Source organism: Macrobrachium rosenbergii, chromosome 52, assembly GCF_040412425.1.
Source record: "Macrobrachium rosenbergii isolate ZJJX-2024 chromosome 52, ASM4041242v1, whole genome shotgun sequence".
Classification (NCBI taxonomy): domain Eukaryota; kingdom Metazoa; phylum Arthropoda; class Malacostraca; order Decapoda; family Palaemonidae; genus Macrobrachium; species Macrobrachium rosenbergii.
In genome coordinates, this window is record NC_089792.1 from 27,127,904 (window position 1) to 27,150,602 (window position 22,699).

At 40.5% G+C, this 22,699-nt stretch overlaps 1 protein-coding gene across 1 annotated transcript in view; it reads left to right on the forward strand.

The window, feature by feature from the left end:
* The first annotated feature begins 349 nt into the window (after positions 1 to 349).
* Positions 350 to 22,699, forward strand: part of LOC136833942 (dentin sialophosphoprotein-like) — a 47,437-nt gene continuing 25,087 nt past the window's right edge. Inside the window, exons 1-2 of the mRNA XM_067096223.1 lie at positions 350 to 526; positions 1,115 to 1,801. Of these exons, the coding sequence (XP_066952324.1) occupies positions 350 to 526; positions 1,115 to 1,801 (864 nt within the window). The remainder of the gene's footprint in view (positions 527 to 1,114; positions 1,802 to 22,699) is intronic.

The following is a 22,699-nucleotide window of genomic DNA, read 5'->3' on the forward strand; positions in this document are numbered from 1 at the left end:
ATAAGGGCTTCTCTCCTGAAGAAATTCAACATTCAGCCATTGATAAGGCAGTCCAATTGGGAAGGATGCTTGGTGGAGAAGGCTTCGATGACATCACCAGGGATGAAGTTGGCACCCTCATTGATGCCCACTCTGACTCCCCGATGGACCAGGATTTGGAAGAGTTGATGAAGTCTGCTAGCAGGGTGAAGACATGGCAGGTTCAGGGACGGGAAAAGGAGGATGAGGACCTGTCTTGGGAAATTCTGTCCAAACTTATGAGGATGATCAAGTTGGTGAAGGAGGCGGCTTTGCCATGGGATCCTTAAATGGAATGCTCCATAAGTGCTCAAATGCCCTTGATGCAGCAATGGCGCCCTATAATAACACCCTTGTCAGCATGAAGAAGCAGCAACAGCAGATGCCTATCACCATGTTTCTCAAGCCCATGAAGAAGGACCTTCCAAAGCCTCCCAAATCCCCTGAAGAAGTGCCACTCCAAGCCCCTGAAGAAGTGCCTGAAGAAGCACCTGAAGAAGGGGAAGAGGCACCCTTAGAGGAGATGTAACTCCTCTGCTTTGCTCTGCAGTCATATCTTCATTGTCATTCATTGGACTGCATAGCTAATTCATCGTCATCATCTTTGATTCAACATTCATCACTGGTGAGTACCCGTATGATTTAATCTTACCATTATTATTATAGGTACAGTATTAATATTATTATTATTTATTCTTATTATTAATCGTAATATTAATACTATTTGAAAATTAGTACTGATGAACTGTTATGTAAGCTGGACCTAATTACATTCTTAGGCCAGTAGAGGTAACACTCAGGAGGTTTCACCTTGGTGACTCCAGACATACTGACATGGGAAAAAATTTAGGAAATATGAGGGGGTAGGAGCTGCTGGTTAACATAATGCAGATAACTGGTTAATCTTATGGTTGAACTATTTATTGTATGTAAGTTGTGAACTTATTGCATGTATCATTAATTGGTAATAGAACACAGTCTCATGGTATATTTTTTAGTATAGTACCTCACTTTACTTTCTGTGTAAGATAACATTAAGATTTTTTATCATTACTCAATACAAAATTCTCGTTTAATTTTTATTTAAAATTTTTAGGTAAATGAGCCATCAGAAGATCCAGGGTATGGTCAAAGCATCCTGCAAGAGGGCCAGTCAGTATTTCATTTAGGAGCATATTCAGAACTCTCTCATTCCCATTATGACTCTCATTCTGGTACTAGTAAAGATCGATGCGCTCTTAGCTCTGGTTATATAAAGAGTGCATCTCCTGCTACCCCAGCTGATTTCATGAGAGCCAGTAGTTCTCTTCATCATGGTACAAATCTCCATGCTTCAGATAAACTTAATCCTCGTCATAATTACCAGAGAGAAGTATCTGTCACTAGTCATGACTCCGATCCCCTTGTTATGGAGTCGGAGGTGAGGGGTACCTCAGGGCCCATGGATCCAAATACTCTTCGAAGTGGTGGTAAAGATGTGGTGCTAGGAGTTCCTGGTACTGCAGATAATCTTTCAACCCCAGGAAGTTTATCAGACTTGAGACGATCAGTAGATAATGTTAGCTCTACTAGACAAAGCAAAATGCCATCAAGTCTGTCACTTCAAACAGAGCTTCCTCTCCATGCCTCTAACAACCATAGATTATCAGTGACTGGAATGCGTGAATCCAATTCGAGACAGAGTCTTTCTAGTCAACACAGTCTTTTAACAAGTGTGCAGAGAACAGTTTCAGTTGGAAGTGAAACACAGTCTGAGGCATTCTTTTCTGCTGATGAAGATCAGGTTAGTTGCAATTACTGTTTTTATATTTCAGCATTTCTAGAATGTGTTGCATTTTAATCAGTGATATATTTAAATAAGAATCATGAATGCTTGCTTATTTAGTGTCATTGCTAAAATAACATTGTTGTTTTGAGTTTTGTTATGGAGAATTTGAAAGATTTATTGTTATCCATTCACATGTTCTGTTAGTTTTATGTAGTCATCACTTGTAAGCATTTGCAACCATAGGTTTCTGTTATGAAGTTTGCATGTGTACATATCCCATAAGTGATGTCACTATAAGAAATAGAGTAGCATTTTGTCCACTAAGTAAATTAATTAGTGGAATGAGCATGTGTTTAGTTGGATAATCAGATGGTTACTAGCCTTGTTATTGTACGTCTTGCATGCCTTTGCTATTTTTTGCCCCTTCAATCAGGGTGAAAGTACAGTAATGATATAAGGAGTGTTTTCCTAAGTTTTTTTCTTTTTTTTTTCAAATTTTTATTGCTCTTGTTTTGGTCAGTTTCTTATTTTAGTTGAACTTCTGCCCCAAGTTTGTATATGAATATTCAGTTATGTTATTAATTCATAACATTCAGTGATAAATTCCCTTGGTAAAAGTATGTCATGTCTCTTGTTGTCCAGGTAACTTAATCAAGTAGGTATCTTAACTTTTCAAGATATGAATTGTAATAGCATCCCGGGAGGATATATTGAATTTATTTTGTTAGAAAAAGCATTGCAGAATGGTCTAGTGAAATTAGCTTTCCCCTAGCAACTTGTTCATCACAAATCCATCACTTAAGTTAGCTCACATTTGTGGTCCTATTGCCCTAGACACTGCAGTCTGTTGTATAATAGACAAAAGATGATCAGTGTTGCCTTGTGCATGTGCCTTATGGATCCTTGGGTCCCCAATGGTTAAATGCCTGTTAACAGCCAGCTGACTTCCCCAAACCTTGCAGCTGTTTCAGAGTTCCACAGGATTGCTGAAAAGCCTACCTTCGTGTAACCATTACATCATTGATCCTCATTCTTCCTTTTTCGATGAGTGATCAGTGAATAAAGATAACTCTTTACTTGGGAGCATCCATCCTATGTCAACTTTATTATTTTTTATGCCATTCTGGATGGTAGTTTAGCAAGGGGAATTTGAATGACTATTAAATATGGGCTCTGTTTGAGAGAACAAAGATAATTTTGTGCCGTTACCCATGGAGGGTGCAATTAATCCAAAATAAAATTTTCATACCAATTTGTTTTTTAAAGATGATACCATTTTACCAATGAATGTTGGTTTTCTGTGGAGTAAGCAAAATATTCTTTCTTAGAAAACAATAAGATATGAGGTTTTCTGAGAAGCTCCCATATTCCTTGGTGAATAAAAAAAACCTGTGTAGAGGTTTCAAAGTCTGGAACTTTAAAGGGCTGCTCACAGCTCTGTGCCCATTGTTTTAATGTTGTGGATTTTGATTTTCTGCTTTGTGGGTAAGGATCTTTCCAGCTAACATTGGTGAACTGGTCAAAAATTTTGTAAGTTCTCTCATTTTGTAGAGGGTTTGAGTATTTTTCTTTACTCCTTCCCTCTTGCTGTTTTTTTTCACTTCTTTTGTTAACAAGCAGGTGTTATTAATAGATTTTTTTTTGTAATGGCATCCACTAGTGTTACTACGTTGTGTTTTGTATGTATTTAGAATTTTGTATTTTGTTTTATTTACAATTACTATATGGTTTTGTAATAGATTTCTGCATAATTTTATATGTATGTATATTAATGCTTGTATATTCTTATTTTATGTTTACTTCCTGTACAGTAACACCTCAATTTAACAGACAGTTTGGAGGTCTACCCCTCCCGGTGAAATCTGCTAAGTAACAAATATTGGTAAATAGCCAACACAATACTGTACCTGGGAGCAGTTCACTTAGCTTGTAGTGAACACCAGTTCCATATAGAATAATTAAATGCCCATCCTAACTGGTATTTTGATATTTTTGTTCTCTAAAATATTTATGCACTAATTCAATTTCAGAGATCTATCTGTTAAATGCATTTAACTGTACTGGACAGTGCAACTTAACAAAATAATAGCCAATTGCTATAACTCTATCTACTTACTAAGTATGCTTACAGGATATGTAAAATACACAAAAATCGTGTCAATTTCATGATAATAATGCAATATATGAAATAACCAGAACATCTTTGTTTTAACATAAGTTACTAAACACTATGAACTTACAGCTCTCTCTCTCTCTCTCTCTCTCTCTCCACTCTCTCTCTCTGGTTCAGTATCTTTATTGCCATTCATTTAACATAGTACAGAATTGTATGCAATGCAGCAATGTAGTGCAACGTTCATAAATATTTCAATTTGTGTATGTGGTTGCTAATACTGTACATGTATGCATAACTTTAAGGTAAATTACACACTTGCTGTGCATTTGCTTGCCTCTCTCTCTCTCTCTCTCTCTCTCTCTCTCTCTCTCTCTCTCTCTCTCTCTCATGGTACTATTTCTGGATCGGGTCCCGTGTCAGCCGATGAAAAAGTCCATTCAGCACTTATTTCTAGGTAATTCCGTTGCTAGTTACCAGAGAAAGCTAAATGAAATGCTGGAGTTACTACCCAGAGCTGAGCTCCATCAGATGGAGTCGTATGGAAAAGGGTGAACTACAAAACACGGAACCTTATCCTATAGAGATCCCAAGGTCAAAAGTCCCACAGGAGGTGCCGTTACAAACCCATGTACCACCGTGGACAGCACACAAAACACTGCTAGCCTCATTCCATTTCAGCAAGCACCATCGTTCACACGTTTTTTTTGTGCTTTTAATCTTGTGCCTTTTTGCATCATTATGACTTCCTCACAAGGTCTTTTTCGTCACCCTAAGTTGAGTACCAATATTTCGTGTTTTAGTTGAGGCGATTGAGGCTCCTTATTTCCCTTTAGTTTAATAATTAAAGGGATTTATAACGCCTGTCTCGATCTCCTCTCACGGCCTCACGTGACCTCCATGCGTGGTTCGTGATCTTGGGTCGCCTGTTTTTCAATCTTTTTCACGGTTCCTCTTCGTGTTTAGGAGCATTTTCCTTTTCATGAGGTCTAATTAGTGATTTTGATTGACTAACGTATGTTTCCCCTTTGCTTCGAGTTGAGGGCTGGTGTTTAGGCGTCGGGCTTCCCCCTCGAGCCTATTCGCATTTTATCAATTCATTTACATGCCTTATTTTTGCCCTTCCCTTCGTAGCTTCTGGGAATTTTATTTACGTTTGTACTTTTAAGTTTTTTGTTTTCCCTTTAACCCAGTGTTCGGATGCATTTGATATTTGATGATTATCATGGATGTTTCTTTTGTTTGAGGCGCCATTTCCCTTCACGTCCACATCGTGTTGGGTATGGTCCTCCTCTTGTTTTGTATTGATATATTTTTACTTTACTTTATGGGTTGGTGTTAGCTTTGGTTTTCCTTTTTTGGGGCGTTAGGCTATTGCCCCCCCTTTTTCCATAAAAAAGGGGGATGGTCGTTCATTCTTTCCGTTCACATGCCCTTCTAGGGTTTTGTGTTCGCTTTTTCCATGCGGCGCTTTCCTTAAGTTTTACCAGGGTCTTCTCCCTTATGTTCCCTTCCCCTGTTTCGGCTTTCTGCGTAGGCTAATAAGCCTCTCGTTAAGCTGGAATAGCGAGGACCTCATGTTGCTTCCCTCTCCCTGTTTCGGCTTTTCGCGTAGGCTAATGAGCCTCTTGGTTAAGCTGGGATAGCGAGGGGCTTCATGTAGCCTACCCTAGTTTGGTATTTACTTAAGGTTAGTTCTAGTTTTTGGATATGTCGACCCATCCTTTTCCTAGCCTATAGCCTGTGCCCCCTTCCTCTGCATTGTTTGGCCTCTCTTTGGTACGGTCCGTGACTTTACCTTTGTACTTCCCCTCCGGGGACTGTTAGTGGCCGGGAGAGCTTCCCCCTCTCCTGTCCACCATCTTTGGCCATCTTTATCTCCCTGTCCCCATCCCCCCCCCTTGGAGGAGGTTGTCCCTGTTCCTCTCCTGCTTCTCTCGCGTTTGTTGGGTAACGACTCAGTCAGCGTGTGGGCGGGAGGACACGGAAACGCCAGGATTGTGCATTCCCACTCTCTGGTCGTTTCCTTTTCTGGTTCTTCTCCTTTGGAGTTAAGCCAATATTGGGTTCCCATTCCTCCCCTTCATACGTCTTCTCCGGTAGTATCGTTTAATTTGGCGACACTCCGGTTCAGTCCTTCTTCGTTGCCAGTTGTGAGCTTTCCGCCTGACTGTCTTCGTGTCGGGCTCTTGACGTTCCCTGACCTTAGCTAACTACTGTCTTCTATCGGAGCGCATTCCTTGCTTCCCGCTCCGGCGGTTCTAGCGTTTATCGGTCTTCCGTTATCGCTAGTTTCATATTATTATTAGTTGCCGGGAATGCGCTTTCTCGGACAGTTTAACCTTCCCATTTCATTTCACTTTGTATCCGTCACTTACTTTAAGGGGTCTATTGCCCCGAAGGTGAAGTCCGTTAAAAGAAAACCTTACCTACTCCGGCAGGCGATATGGGGTCCCTCCGGCGGCACGGACGGCGAGCCCCGTCCGTCGACGAGTACAGCCTCCCCTTCCGGGTCCCAGGCGGAGCCTCAATCACGTCAGGTAGTTTCCCCTCCTCCTTCTTTGGATACACTTCATTTCTTTGAACAGTTCCTGTAAAGAATCGACGCGAGATTTGAGAAGATCGACAGCGAGTAGACAGTAAGCTGTCTGGTCTTGCTTCTTCTTTTCAGTCTCTTTCGAAGAAGGTGGAATCTCAACAACGTTCTAGGCATTCTGTTCCTGACCCTTCCACTCTCCCTCCCTTTGATCTAGGGAATCCTTGGCGTCTCACCCTTTATGCTCCAGTGGAAAGGTACTCTTACCATAGAGGGTTTAGGCACGAGGAGAGTGGAAGAGTTAGAGTTCTATCCTCCCGGACCTGACATCTCCCTACACTGGTTTTGCCAGGCTGAAGGGAGAGGTTTGGAACAGGTCTGATAAAGTCCCTAAGGAGACGGTCATCTATCCTAGGGACCAAGCCCAGTCGTCTTTGATGAGGACCCTTACGGAGTGGCAAGCGGAGAACACTAAGCTCACACCAGCTAAGGGAGTGTTCACTATGTTCACTCTCAGTGATGTTCTCCTTCTCCCTTGCACTTCGAAAGTGGCCTCCCTGACTAGCCAGGCTTGCTTCGAAGGTAAACCCCTTCCTCATCTCCGTGAGACGGACCCTACATCGCTCGTCTTTCCCGGAGGCACCGACTTCTGGAAGGGAGCCCTAATACGTTCTGGTGACTCGACTTGACCCAGACTGCGCCTCTGATCTGTTCAGTGAGCAGCTCCCTAAGATCCCCGGAGTCGCTCTTGAAAACAGAGGCTGATACTAAGGAAAGGCTCGCCAGGTCTTTGAACTCTTTGGCTTTAGCGGAAGCAACTTCTTTGGTTTACAGAGAAGATCCATTATTCCAGGTCTTGACGAAATCTCTCTTGGCGAGTTTTCAACAAGATCTGTTTGACTATGACTGCCCGACTGGCCTGCCGGAAGCACATCTTTTCAGCAGCCACAGTTCGGCATGAACCAAATAAGCTTCTTAAGAGTTCGATCTGGGGTGCTAATCTTTTCCCACAAGAAGAAGTTGATGCAGTCTTATCTGAGGCAGCTAGGGTCAATCAAAGCCTCCGTTCCCGTTGGGGCCTGCCCTATAAAAGGAAACAGTCTGATCTTGCCAGCACTCCCACCAAGTCCAGTAAGAAATTTAAACACTTCAAACGTCTTCCAGCTCAGTCCTTGGTCCAGGTTCCTTTACAAAGTCAACCTTCGACCTCTTCCTCCCATCCTCCCCTCAGTATGTCCTGGTAAACCCGGCACATCAGTCTTTGGCTGCTCCTTCCTATGTCTCCTCCCCAGCTTTCAATCCTGCATATGAAAGTCAGGGGAAATTTCGCCCCAGACAATCACCCAGAAGCAATAAGCCCCGTGGCTTCGCTCGGGGAAGGGGAGCCCCCCGCTCCTCTCCCAGGAACAGGGGAGGTAGAGGCTCCAGAGGGGGGAAGCAAACACAGGACCGATGACATACATCCTGTGGGCGGGAGGCTGTACCATTTTCGAGCTCGGTGGACCTTCTGTCCCTGGGCTCAGAGTATAGTTTCAAGGGCCTAGGCTGGAGTTGGATCGACAATCCCCTCCACCAGTCAAGTTTTATCAGGCTACGACCAAGGATCTCGAGGACTTTGTGGAGGATCTCCTACAGAAACAGGCTATAAGGAAAGTGAGGTCTCTGAAGTTCCAAGGCAGGCTCTTCAGTGTTCCAAAGAAAGGTTCCAACAAACGGAGTAATTCTGGACTTGTCCCGTCTGAATTCCTACATTCGTTGCGACAAGTTTCGGATGCTTACTGTCTCCCAAGTTCGGACCCTACTGCCCGTGGAGCCGTAACCACCTCTCTAGATCTTTCCGGCGCCTATTATCACGTCCGGTTGCGAGAAGGTTCTCCCCCTTTCTGGGGTTCAGGCTCGGAAGGCAGGCATATTCCTTCAAGGTGATGCCTTTTCGGCCTCAACATAGCCCCAAGGATTTTTACCAAGTTGACAGACACGGTGTCGTACAGCAACTCCGATCTCAAGGAATTACGCTGGCTGCGTATCTCGACGACTGGATCATCTGGGCATCCAGCGTCGAGGAATGCCGGAGAGTTACATCCGTGGTGGTCGACTTTCTAGAATCCTTGGGCTTTCGTGTAAACAGGAGAAGTCCCGCCTGGTTCCCAGCAGTTGTTTTCAATGGCTAGGAATCCAGTGGGATCTGAATTCTCACAAGCTCTCTCTTCCTCCTCCCAAGAGGAAGGAGATAGCCAGAACAACCAGACAGTTTCTCAAATCCAAAAGGGCCTCGGCGGACCCAGGAACGAGTCTGGGGCTCCCTTCAGTTAAACTTCGGTGACAGACCTGTTGCTGAAAGTGAAACTGAAGGATATCAACAGAGTGTGGCGGTCGGGCAAATATCAGGCTCAGGGACAAGGTGTCTCTGATTCCCCACATCTTGAAGAAGCGACTCCGTCCTTGGTCAACTGTCAAGAGCCTGTCCAAGTCAGTCCCCCTTCAATTTCCTCCTCCGGCGTTGGTTATCCACACAGACGCCTCCTTAAGCGGGTGGGGAGGATATTCTCAACACCAAGAAGTACAGGGGACTTGGTCCCTCATGTTCCGCCAGTTCCATATAAATGTTCTGGAGGCCATGGCGGTCTTCCTTACCTTGAAGAAGCTTCTTCCACCCAAGAAGATTCACATAAGACTGGTTCTGGACAGCGCCACGGTAGTCCACTGCATAAACAGGGGAGGTTCAAAATCGAGCAGGATCAACCAGGTAATGATTGCACTTTTCTCCTTGGCCTGCAAGAACAAGTGGCACCTATCTGCCACCCATCTTGCAGGGGTCCGGAACGTCGTAGCAGATTCCCTCTCCAGGACAACTCCCCTCGAGTCGGAGTGGTCCCTAGACAGGGGCCTGCGTTCAATTGGATCTGCCAACTAGTTCCGGGTCTGGAGGTAGATTTGTTCGCAACCAAGCTCAACAACAAGCTCCCTCATTACGTAGCTCCCAACCTGGACCCTCAAGCTCTTTTCACGGACGCAATGTCATTGGATTGGAACAGGTGGAAGGTGATCTATCTGTTCCCTCCAGTGAATTTGTTGTTGAAAGTCCTCCACAAACTGAGGGCGTTCAAGGGTCAAGTAGCTCTAGTGGCTCCCTACTGGCCAAAGAGCAGCTGGTTTCATCTTCTACTAGAACTGAAACTTACATCCGAATCCCCAGTCCGAAACTAACACAAGTAGTACAAACTCAGACTGTGTCAGCTTCCTCAAAAATCCAAAATGCCCTGGCTTTGTGGACTTTATGAAGTTTGCGGCTCAAAGGGATGCTAACGTTGATCCTGTCAATACCATGTTCTTAGAATCAGATAAACGGGCCTCCACTCTTCGTCAGTACGACTCAGCAATTAAGAAACTAGCACTCTTTTTAAGAGAATCTGAGGCTACAGTAATGACCATTAATTTAGCGGTCTCCTTTTTTAGATCACTGTTTGAGAAGGGTTTAGCCGCTAGTACTGTTACTACAGTCAAGTCGGCTCTACGTAAAGTGTTCTTGTATGGTTTCAAAATTGACCTCACAGACCCTTACTTTTCTTCCATCCCTAAAGCATGTGCACGTCTGAGGCCAGTAATCCGTCCACATACGGTTTCCTGGTTTCTAAATGACGTGTTGAAGTTAACCTCAGATATCGATAATCAATCCTGCCCCTACCTTTCCTTGTTGAGGAAAACGTTGTTTTTAGTTAGCCTGGCTTCGGGTGCTAGAATTTCGGAGCTGTCTGCACTCTCTAGGAACCCAACCACGTCGACTTCCTTCCATCAGGGAGGTTTTGCTGATTCCTCACCCTACCTTCCTGGCCAAAAATGAAGATCCAGCATAGGTGGTCGCCTTGGAAAATTCTTCCTCTGCCTCTAGACCTGTCCCTGTGTCCAGTTCATACTTTGAGGGCTTATTTAGACAGGTCCTCTCACATCTCTTCTGGGCCTCTCTTTATCAGGGAAGGAGGGGGTAATCTTTCTATGTCTGCTATTAGACAACAGATCCTTTACTTTATCAAGCAGGCTAACCCTGACTCAGTCCCAAAAGTTCATGATATTAGAGCTGTGGCCACCTCCATTAATTACTTTCATTACATGAATTTCACGGATCTTACCAGGTACACCGGTTGGAAGTCACCCTTGGTTTTCAAACGTCACTATTTGAAATCCTTAGAAGCTCTTAAATTCTCAGCAGTCGCGGCAGGGAACGTTGTCCCTCCCTCTGGTTCCCTTTCTGATTCCTAGTCATTTCCTCCTCCACTGCCTCAGTTATCCCCCTTACGGTCATTTCAGTCAGGCTTGCCTTGACTTCTCACCTGGCTGTGTTATCCATGTATTTGTCTAAATGACACATTTAAGTTATAAGGTTTTCAATATTGTATAGTTATTTGTTTATGTATTTTTTAAGCTAACATCAGTTTCTTTTGTACATTATTGTTATTGTTACTAGTGATTAAAAAGTTATTTTTGGACCTTCGGTCTTCTGTTCCCCTTAGAATTTTTATCTTTTTAGTTTAAGAATTATGTTTATTTCTCTGTTAATTTTTCATCGGCTGACACGGGACCCGATCCAGAAAAGGGATTTTGACGAAGGAAAAATCTATTTCTGGAGAGGGGACCGTGTCACCCGGTGACCCACCTCCATCATGTGTCATGTCCTCCCATAGTAAACATCATTCTAGTGGGGTGTTGCTTTCATGGAATGCGGCTAGCAGTGTTTTGTGTGCTGTCCACGGGTGGTACATGGGTTTGTAACGGCACCTCCTGTGGGACTTTTGACCTTGGGATCTCTATAGGATAAGGTTCCGTGTTTTGTAGTTCACCCTTTTCCATACACGACTCCATCTGATGGAGCTCGCTCTGGGGTAGTAACTCCAGCATTTCATTTAGCTTTCTCTGGTATCTAGCAAACGGAATTACCTAGAAATAAGTGCTGAATGGACTTTTTCATCGGGTGACACGGTCCCCTCTCCAGAAATAGATTTTTCCTTCGTCAAAATCCCTTTTTTTTATGAAGTAATAAGAGAGATAGCATGGTAAACCATAAGAGAGGTTAATCATAATGCATTACATGTGTGTATGTGTATACGTATACATACACAGACTAGATAAATGTGAATTGTCATACATTCAACCAGGCTTACCAAACTTATTGGATTATCTAATAATTCATCACTATTTGTTGTTATTAACAACCACTTACTATTTCAATGACCACCACTCAGCAAAACATGGGCATAGACAGGAGCAAGAACTGACACAATAACTGAAGTAAGAAACAGCTGTTTGCTGATGTCAGTTACCATAACTAATGCATGTTTAAATTATTTAGAGTTGATTACAGTTGTACCTTTTTAAAAACATGCAAATTATCACTGGTAACTTCCATAAGTAAAAATAAAATACATTTTTATTCATCCTTCATCATGCATTGAAGAAAAAGGTCTAAGAAAGTATATTGCTAAAGCTGCAGGGTATAACTGTGGCTGAAGAAACAGATAAAGTGCAGGCTACTAAATGTTTTGCATAGGCGAAAACAACAGCCAAAACTGACCAATCACAGTTTTACTTAATTTAAAATTTGTTTGTATAGATAAAGATAAGCTGCATTTTTAAACCAAGCTTTATTAATTTACAAAACATGCATCTCTAAAATATGCTTCATTTAGCAACAAATAGTGATGATGTCGTTAAACTTCAGTCAGCTGATTCTGAGTATGTAAACATTACCAGAATTCAGATGGCGCATGATGGCAGTGTTTATATTTTTATGTGATAAGATGACAATAATACATTCTATATAATTGACAAGTAAATCAACAGTTTTATCAAAATTGTTAGTACTTTAGATACAGCTGTAGTGTTGGACTTTGGAGATTCATAACAGAAAAGCCACCTACACTGCTTCATTATCTTCATAGTCAAAGGAGCATTCTTGAACCAACAGTAATGATGAATTTTTATCTAGACACATTTAGTCACCATGGTAGGGAACAAGTTGAGACCAGGAGCAGAGAAAGGAGGTACTCTACTAGACGTCAATATAGAACTGCATATTGCGATCAGGCCAGGGTTGTGACAATGCCATTGCCAGGAATTGGGACCATGGTAACAGAGTTAGACAGGACAAGTCTTTCTGCAGACCATGGCTACTAGAAACAGTGTGCAGATGTGAAATATGTTGGAACCAGGACATGGGGCTGGGGTCATGAGCTCAATCAATGACAAAGTTAGTCCAGACAGGGACCACGAGATATCCGGATCAAGACCACAGCCAAGGGACCAGGAAGACAGCATTTTAGAAGTGAAGCCCGGCTGTGACATGATGATTCATGCAGATGCCATTAGTCTGGACCATGACCAGGAGACCAAGCAGGGTAGATTTAAGCTATAAAGCCAGGTCAAGAGACCATAAAGAGCAGCATTTCAGTCAAAAGGCCAGGCAAGGACATGGACCATGCAGACACCCGGAGTTGGGACAGTGACCATGGCACCAGTAAAGGTGATATTCATTTGTGGGGTCACTTCAAGGCTAGAGACGTGGCTGTAAGGAGAGGCAATCTTACAGGTACTAAAGGAGACAGCACTGGTGCTTTTACGCCAGAATAGAACCCTCACCAAAGTGAGAAGTCACAAATCATCAACTAGTGGTTTGCTTGCAGACAGGACTTGGGCCCTGGCCAAGAGAAGCTCTTCTTTCATCATATCTCCTTCCTTGTCATGTGCCTCCTTGCTTAATGCTTTATGACATTCAGGGAGGACAAAGAAATGAATTGCTCTTGAGACCAAGACTTCTGTTACTCCAGATCATGCTTGAAAAGAAACAAGAGAGAAACATCTTCCCCCAAAAATACTTCCAGAGTTGCCATGGCTCTTCAAGGTGAGGGTTCATTTTACCAAGACCTGGATAACTGTGTTTAGTATTTTTGGGATGGAAAGGCTTCAGAAACCCAAGAAGGGGATATCAGTGCAAGGATAGAGTGCAAGTTGGGCTTGGCACTTAAGGATTCATCTTTCTTATAGCCTGTGGTCTCCCTGTTGCCGATGCAATTTCATAGCTTTCTGATGTTAAGAAACCAGGCTGACAATAGATCAAGTGAGGGCTAGGATGATTCCAGTTTCTCCACAGTCATTTGTATATCTTGACTAGAAGTTCCAAAAGTATCATAAGATAGCAGATGTTTTTCACAGGCACATCAGCTACCTTCTGTGATTAAGGCCCTAACTCCTTGTGGTTCTACATATATATTCCTTCCTCTGTGATGGTTTCTGCCTAAAAGGAGGGTGGAACAAATCACTTCCTCTGAGAGTTGCTTGCCATGTCCAGCTTGCAGGAATTGGTCCATGGTCCAACTAGCGTGCTGTGATACAAAAGACCGAAGGTTCTAATGATTTCTGAGAGGACAAGGGTTTACTGGCTTCTCTTTTGTTGCCTTGAATTTATCCTGCCACATGTTTCTGTACATGCTTGCTGATATTGTGCTGAAGAAGAGGGACGCAGTAATTAAAGAATTTTCAACTTCAGTACAGTCGAACTTCTTAAAACTGGCATTCTGTGGTCTGGGAACACCCGTGGTTCGGCTCGCTTTTGAATCAGCCACCATTACTGTAGTTTGTTGAGAGGCCACGAGGGCAGTGCCATATATTGTTTACAACTTCCTGATAGCAAAAATTAGCCATATCTCCTTTTTTTTTTATGAAAATAATTGTTAAGAATGAAAATGTGTGAAATCAAATATGTTTTCGATATTAACTTTAAAAGTAATAAATATATTTTTTCAAAGATTCCACTTGAGAAGGCTCTACCAAATCAAAACTTTTAATCATAACAATGAGACATTTAGCAACACATGAATTCCTTACTCTTAGAGCGCCTGAAAGACTTATCTGTGATATGGTTTTGATCATTTCTTTTATATAGCTGTATATTTACCCATATGGTTTGCCACCTATGAGATCAGATGATGCCAGAGGTAAACAGCTCAAGCATAAATCGTTATCAATGCTAGAAAATGTTTCTCCTATTAGCAAAAGTTTAGTGTTGCATTTTCCTCAATAGATGGCAGTGTGCTTTGTTTACTTTTTGACAGCAGTGTCAAAATGCACTGAGTGATCGCCGAAACTCATTCATTGTTTTTTGTCATTTCATTATTCTCTACAATAAAAGTTAATGACAAAGAAACTAATAGTGATAATTATGAAGGTATTAAATTTAGGAGATGAAAGTCACCAACAATATTCTGCAGATTCTGATAAAATTAAGTAGTTGACTTACAGTTAGGCCAACTCAGGAATGTAGGCTAAATGTATCAAATAAAGTATAGTATTTTGAAGAAAATTATATAGTATGAAGTTATAAAATGATAAAGTGAAAATATATTAGTAATAAAATGATAAAAAGCAGTGTCAAAACTTAGCCAAGTAGTAGGCTAAGTTGGCAGTTAGGTTATTTGTATGTGGAATTAGCTTACACGACTATGTTTACTTAGGGGCTTCATTTTTTAGGGATGTAGTCTATATTCTGGGATTTTTTGTGGTCCAGCAGTGGCCTGGTCCCAATGTTCCCATATTTAAGAGGTTAGAATATACCTTCCTTCAATATGAAGAACCTGTGCTGGGTGGATGTTATGGTGCACAGTTGTTTCTGGAAGTTATGGTGAAGGAACTTGGACAAGAGGACTAAGCTGCAGCTAGCAGATCTCAGTATGAGATGGCAACCCAAAGGAGCAGGAGAAGCTGTTCCAGTCTCCATACCCCAGAGGAAGACAATAGAGGAACCCTGGCCTGATAATGAGGACATACCTTTCCACCCCAGCTAGGAAACATCGTTTGGCCAAGTCACCAGTCAGAGGAAGAAGGTGAAGTCAGTCCTCTCCACTGAATGCTCTTTTGCCTTTGTAGGTCTTTCTCCAGAAATCAGGACAGTTCTGGTAACAGAAAGAGCCGAGTCATGGGTAATAGAGGCCCTGAGCAACGGTCATCTGCTGTTTTTTGTGAAGACCCCTACTTTTATTCTCAATAGTTCCAGCTAGGTGATGTTGGTGGAGGAGTGGCAGTAGATGAGGTGTTGGATGACTCTGCAGTTATTCTACCGTTGTTTGGTTTGGTCTCAACATGACAGAAGGTGGCATCCCATCCTGAACCCCAGGCTGCTGAACAAGTATATCCAGTAGACTCCTTTAAATATGGAAACTGGATTTTGTGTGGCACTAACTAGGGAAGGGGACTTCTTTGCCTCAATAGACACCCAGGTTGCATAACGCCATATCCCATTTCGTCTTAACTGGAGGGAATACTTCCTACCTGGACAGGTAGGATTTTCCGTTCAGGTGCTTTATTCCAATCTACTCACCACACCTCAAATTTTTTCACTAAGACCCGTGCAACAATAGATGCATGGTGTACAAGAATTATGAGCTCAGAAGGTAACCTTTATGGCTGGCTTTTGATGGCATCATCGCCAAAAGTACTTTGTCATCATCTCCATTTTCCTCTTCAGTAATGTTGACATGTCAGCCTGCAGTGCAGCTGAAAGAAGTTGGACCTGGAACCAACTACTAGGGTAATGTAACTTTTCCTTCCCATGAATTTGCAAACCACATACAGTATATTGTGAGTGTCCCTCAAACATTTCTCTACTACTTAACAGAAATTATGCTTATTGAATGTCTGTTCCTCCCAGAGCTAATCTCTCCCAGGAGCTCTCTATGACCATAGGTCCACTCCAGCCACTTCTGTGGCTTTCAGCAGCTCGAGCTTCCCCACCTGAATTGTGTTTCCAGTTAAAATAAATAATGGACTCGTGATAAATAGATCTAATTTTGTTAAATTCTAGAGCCATTACTAGTATACTAACATCCCACCTTCCAGCTCTACTGATTTTTCATAGTTAATAGCCTAGACTACACATAACTTAGGGCAACAAGAACTAGGGACTCAGGGATCCATAAAGTGCATGTATAGAGTTACCATCAATTCACTTTCATCTGTTAAAATAAATACTGTAATGTGTGGGATATTTGAAGACTATGAATACAGGCTAATATAAGTATGGCATTGAATTTGCATTAAAAATAAAATTTTGTTCTCAGAAATTATTTTTCTTCACATAAATTTCTAGTAATGAAAGCTCTGGTAACTGGAAAAAATTTTGAGTAATTCTGTACATGTGGCATTCATGAAGTTGCGTAGTGTTATTGCTGTTCTTTTAAAACTGAATATGTGTGCAGTAATGTTGTATTCTGGATTCAGGCAAATTAATGTGAATGTAGATCATTACTTATAGTAGGTGCTTACTGGTTCGCTCTTGAAAGAAAAAAATGTTCTAATAAGATTTTATAACTGCTTTTCTCGTATGCACGGCGTACATGAATTTGTTATTTTCATGAGTAAAACAATTTACTCGAGTAAATAATAAAAATGATGCCCTTGTTTTGATGTAATTGCCTTTTCTCACTGGCATATTCCTTATATTTTATCAGAATGTATACCACTTACTAGAGAAGTTGTCATTTGTGCAAAGCAGTTTTATTCCAGATAGTGGACAGCAAATTGTGTTAAAAACATTAAAATATGAACCCAGACAAAGATTCAGTAACAATTGTTTTATTTTTACGGTAAATTTTTATGTTCTTGTTGTATGGCTATTGCTGTAGATATATGTGTTTAGATATATTAGTTTTCTTAGGTTTGTGTTTAGTTAATTAATTGTAGGTTACTCTGTAGCATATATCTGTGACACATCATTACAAAAAACAAACCTCTTATTATAATTATGAGAATTGATGCTTGGTAAGACTTCTTTGACCAGGTGTCCACCATCTCATTTGCTGTACTAAAGTATTGTAGGTTGTAGATTCTTCATTTCCCCTCATCAGTCCGGTGGTATAATGATCTTTTTGGTTGCACCAATACTAATGAGAAAGAAATATACTGTACAGGTACTACTAAATTGCAGCTTTTTATGTAAGTTCAGTAAATTTTGTTCATAAATATGAAGTGCTTGATAGGGATATTATTAAAGTTACTATAATGAGATCACATAGTCATATATCTGTTTTCTCATAGGGCTTGTCTTAAAGATTTGATCGTAAATTAGGTGAAAATGGGAACAAGTTGAAGTTAAAGAAGTTGGGCAGCTAAATAAAGAGCTGAATGGAACGAATGAAAAGTAAAAGGTAGAAAGCAACGCAGCTGATGCCAGATAATACTGTAAAGAACCTTAAGTACCATATACTGTGGCACACAAGGTACACTGTATATGTTGTCCCCCCCATGTTATGAGGAATATGTACAGCAACTGGAAATCACTCAGTTCAGAAAATTTTCCTGTTCCTTTTTCATCATGTACTGTCTTATCCAATACTAAGTATGTATTCACATTTTTTTTTTGGGGGGGGGGCCCCTAGCCAATGCCTTTTTATTCCATTTTGCTGGGCAGGAAATGTTTATTTTTTCATCTTTTTCATGTTGCTGACATTTTTTAAAGTGATATTCATTTACTGTATTTACTCGTGTAATGCATGTTCTCGCATATTGTGTGAACCCCAAATTTTCACTCATAAAAATGATTTTATCATGTATCTCATGTCTCGTCGAGGTCGTTTTTGAGAGACCAAATTAGAATAGACTAACCTCCTTTCCTCCATCTCTTTATCCATCTTCTAGTTGGATAAGTTAAAAAAGTAAAAGAGAATGGTTTAAGTATCGTTAGCAATGCTATACTGTACTCATTGTGTAAGCGTGTACAGCCATAAACAACCGACCAAGAAACAGCTGGTTTGCTGTGAACAACCAAATCAGATAATAACAGCTGTTTTGCTTGCATTGCAACCATCGTATGATAGTAAGTAATATAATTACCGTAGTTATGTTACAAATGACGTTAAGTAGAATAGGACTGATATAATTTTACATAACAGTACTGTATACTGTACCCTTATTGGCTGTGGAGAGAAGATCGACCAGGAAATATACTGCTAGATTTAAGCTGCGAGTTGTAGCTGAAGCTGAGAAAACAAACAATGTGCAAGCTGCTAATGACTATGAATTATTGTGCATCGGCAACATGTATGAAACACCCCTAAACTTCGATATGCCATCAAACTCAACCGTAAATAAAATTAGAGAGAAAAGTATTTTAATCAATACTGGGTGTGAAAGAACATAATTTACTGTTGTTTTAATGTGTATGGCAGGTAGGATGAAACTTTCTCCCATGGTTATCTTTAAATGGAAATTGATGCCTAAACAAAAATTCTCGAAAGGTATCGTTGTCCAGGTTCATGAAAACCTGAACAGTGCAGATGGCACATGATCACTATGCTTGTACTGTATTTTATAATACAATAGTAATATGAGAATACTGTACTGTACATACAGTACAATATTATTGGGTACATTGAAGTAAAGCCTAACTTTTTAAAAGATCCATGGGAAAAATGCATATTTATGCTTGTATTTTATAATACGATACTAATATGTGAATATTACATACGCTAATTTTGTATCTCATGTATCATGCAACCCCGTTAAAATTAGCTTCAAAATTAGGTCTTCTAAAGTCGCATGATACATGAGTATACTGTATATGGTATATGTGATATTTTATGTGCGGGTGTTATTTCTTGTTTTAATTTCTGACTTGTTACTTTGATTTTATGGTTCCCTGTATCTGATTTACCTAGTTGTATTAGTTAGTTTTCATAATTTTTGGTGATGAGAAATAAAGTTTACAAAAATATGCTCACTTCTTTTAAAACCAGCCTTCTGAAGAGTTGCTGGTTAAAGGATGCAGTAAACACCAAAGACAGGGAATTCCATGTTGTAGATGTAACTTTAATCATTGGCTAATAAATCAGCTGATCCTGGACTTTTCAGTGTTGAAAGTGGATGGTACACATTCAAGTAGCCCATAAAAGCATTGCTCAAAATAATACATAGGAAAACAGGAGGCAAGGACATCACACCACAGGCTATCAAGGAGTAGCTTTTGACTCGGTTCTTTTCAGGAGAATGCTCGTATAGACCTAATTCAAAGTTTATGTTTTTAAATAAGGATTTAAATAAGGATTTGAAGCAAGAGAATTAAAGAAGTTGTGTGATTTGTTTGGTTGAAACAAAGTGGCACATATGGTTATTAGGGCAAAAGATGACTTCATTGCGGTCCTTGATAAAAAACACAGGAAGGGTCCAGTAGATGAGTTGTGCAAAGTAAGTAATCAGCCTTTAGTTGAATCATAAGTACCAGGCATTGAGGGACAGGTTAAATGAGAGACTTATATTCATCGAACATGTAAATTTTTTGAATTTATTCTCCCATAGAGTAGATTAACATTTCCATATACATTTTAGGTGCATTTTGTTGTTGCTTATCATGATGATTATTTTTCTCTTAGAGATCCTACCAGAGGATGATGATTATGCTGCAGGAGAGGAGATTCTCCCACCAGGTTGGGAAAAAATAAGTTAATGTTAACACAATAAGCTCAATTTCAACAGCAGTATGGACTGCCTTCACTCTTGTTGCATTGCTTTCTTTATTTAGTTGCTTGTTTTTCACATTATGAAGTAAGTGGCAAGTTTCCTAAGATGGATATGCTTTTAAATCTTTTGTGGATTTTGTTTTAATGCTTACAAGAGCTATTGAAAGCTAATCACTTAGTTTTTATGTTTTATGAAGTTTATGTTTTGCCGATTCTTTATTTGTTAAGTTAATTTTACAACTAAAGTGAATGGCCCTGACACAGGCATGTTGTTCATAACATTTTGTCTTCAGGTTGAAGCTCTAAAACTTTCACAATTTTTTTATTGACAGTTAACCTTGGTAGTATATGTGACTTTTTCAAGTTACAGTTTTCACCTGTGAGGTATGAAACATGAAATGTAAGCTTTTTTTATAGACGCAAAGGAAAAAAGAACACTAGTAATTTTACCTTCATGATTTTTCTAATGTCTGAAGCAAACAGAATTTCTTTTGTTCATGTACCTATATTCCAACTTTGAAGATAATTAAATCAATATTGTTGCAGAGTATCAGAGTGAATAACCAGGTTGTAAGGGCCCTATGGCAGGTTATCACATACAGTGTACTTAAGTGGCAAACAGTAGGCTCTATATTAAGGTATTGCAGCATCCCATCAGCCGCAGTGTTATTGTTTTCTGTATTTTAATTCTCATCTAATCTTTTTGGTTTCTTCCCATCTGGCTGTCTATTTTCAATACCTTCAGTCCCTTAGGTCACATCAAAATAACTGGATGCCACAAGTGTTTTATTATGGAACTTGATGAAATACGTAGACAGGGCAAACTTTAAGGTTGGCCAACTTAAAAAAAAACAAAGACATCAGTGGATAGAAAATGACATGCACATGGTATGAAAAATTCTAAACAGTTTTGTGCATTTACCACAGCGAGTTGAAAGTGAATATTTCTGCTAGTGCAGAGTGGGGAGCCCAGCTAACCGAAGGGTTTTGTTCCAGGGTGTAGCCTCTTCACTGAAATGCTTGCAAAAATTATCAGCTATTTGACTGAGTTATTCTAATAATTTTGCTTTTGAGCTAAAGCTAGTAATATTCCCAGAGTAAAATGATAGACAAGATATATACAAAAATATAAGCTTCTTTTCATGTTCTCAAAACTTGACATTGCTATAGTATACCCTGAAGCATCCCAAGCACCAGGTGGACACTTACTTATTCTTAACCCACTCACATTTCTTCATCTTTGCACTCACATGGCACACCCTTTGTCCTTTTTGCTCATGACTGTGTTGGCATCATATAAGCTTCTACCACTCCTTTCTGGTTGAAAAGTGCCATTCTTGTTGAAAAGCCTGCAAATTCTCAGAGAGAAATCCTGCAAGACATGGAATTTCCAGTTTTGTGCTTATATGAATTATAAGCATTCAGCACGCAATGTCAGTTAGGTAAAGGAATGCTTTTATACCACTTCAGTGTTCTCACACGTGCACACTCAGTGGTACCCATCTGCATATCAGACTTATTAACAGAGCCTCATGTTTTTCAAATAGTTTACCATAACATCCAGCTTCTTGACTGGGTCCCCTGTCTGATGGTCACGTTACCCTGAAAGTGCTAACAGGCCATTGCGTACCATTTGATGGTAAGATGATGCCCTTTCTCTCTGAACACAGCATCTCCTTTCTTCATGGCTGATGGAAGATAGGCATCTCTTCCTGTTTTCATGAATGGTATCAATCATTCTATGTTGCTGTCGCGCAAATATTCACTCTTCACTCAAGCCGTGGTGGGTGAAGTTGTCTGTGTACAGAATATGGCCATCGCCAAGATCCTTATCTTGGCCAGAGTGTTTTCACGACAGCTTAAGATTGACCTAGAGGGTTGTTAGTGGGAATGTTAATATCTGTTCCGGTGTGAATAACAACATCCATTACATATACAGTTTTACAGTTACAGATGAAATTTTTATGCCAAACCAGTGCCTCTTCAGTGTAATATACAGGCAGTTCTCGCTTATCAGCAGTGTCGGTTAACTGCATTTCGGTTTTACGGTTGCTTGGCTAATAACGTCGTTAACCATATTTTTGGTGAAGGTAAGCGATTTTTGGTGTCAGTAAGCTGTTTATCGGTGTCAGTAAGCAGTTTATTGGTGTTGGTAAATGGTTAGTGGTGCCAATAAGTGGTTAACGGTGCCAATAAGCAGTTAATGGCGCTGATAAATGGTTAATGGCGCCGATAAATGGTTAATGGCGCAGATAAACGGTTAATGGTGCTGATAAACAGTTAATGGCGCCGATAAGCAGTTTATTAGTGCTTACTACATTGTAAACGCCATTTATTACTGTAATTGTCGCCGATTTTCGGTTATCAGTGCTCGGCCTGGAACAGAACCCCCACCATTTACCGGGGACTGCCTGTACTGCTTGAAAATAAGACACCCTTTGAACAACACATGACTCATCATGGAAGAAAAAATCTTGAAAATGGTTCTCGTATTTGTGTCATAATGTTCCTTATTTTCCACAGTCTGTCATTAGAATGGCAGTCACTGAAATCATTATCTGTGAAGTGGAAAATCTGTAAATGGTCTGGTACCATTCACAAGGCATAAGCTTTAGAAATACAGGTGTATGAATAAGCATAACAGTCAATCAATAATCTTTGACATGCTGCTTGAATACATGGAGCATGAGTAATGTTATTGTGAGGAATACTATCATTTCCAACAAGCAACTGTTCATTCCTTCATCTAACTTAATCCTTTTGGTCAA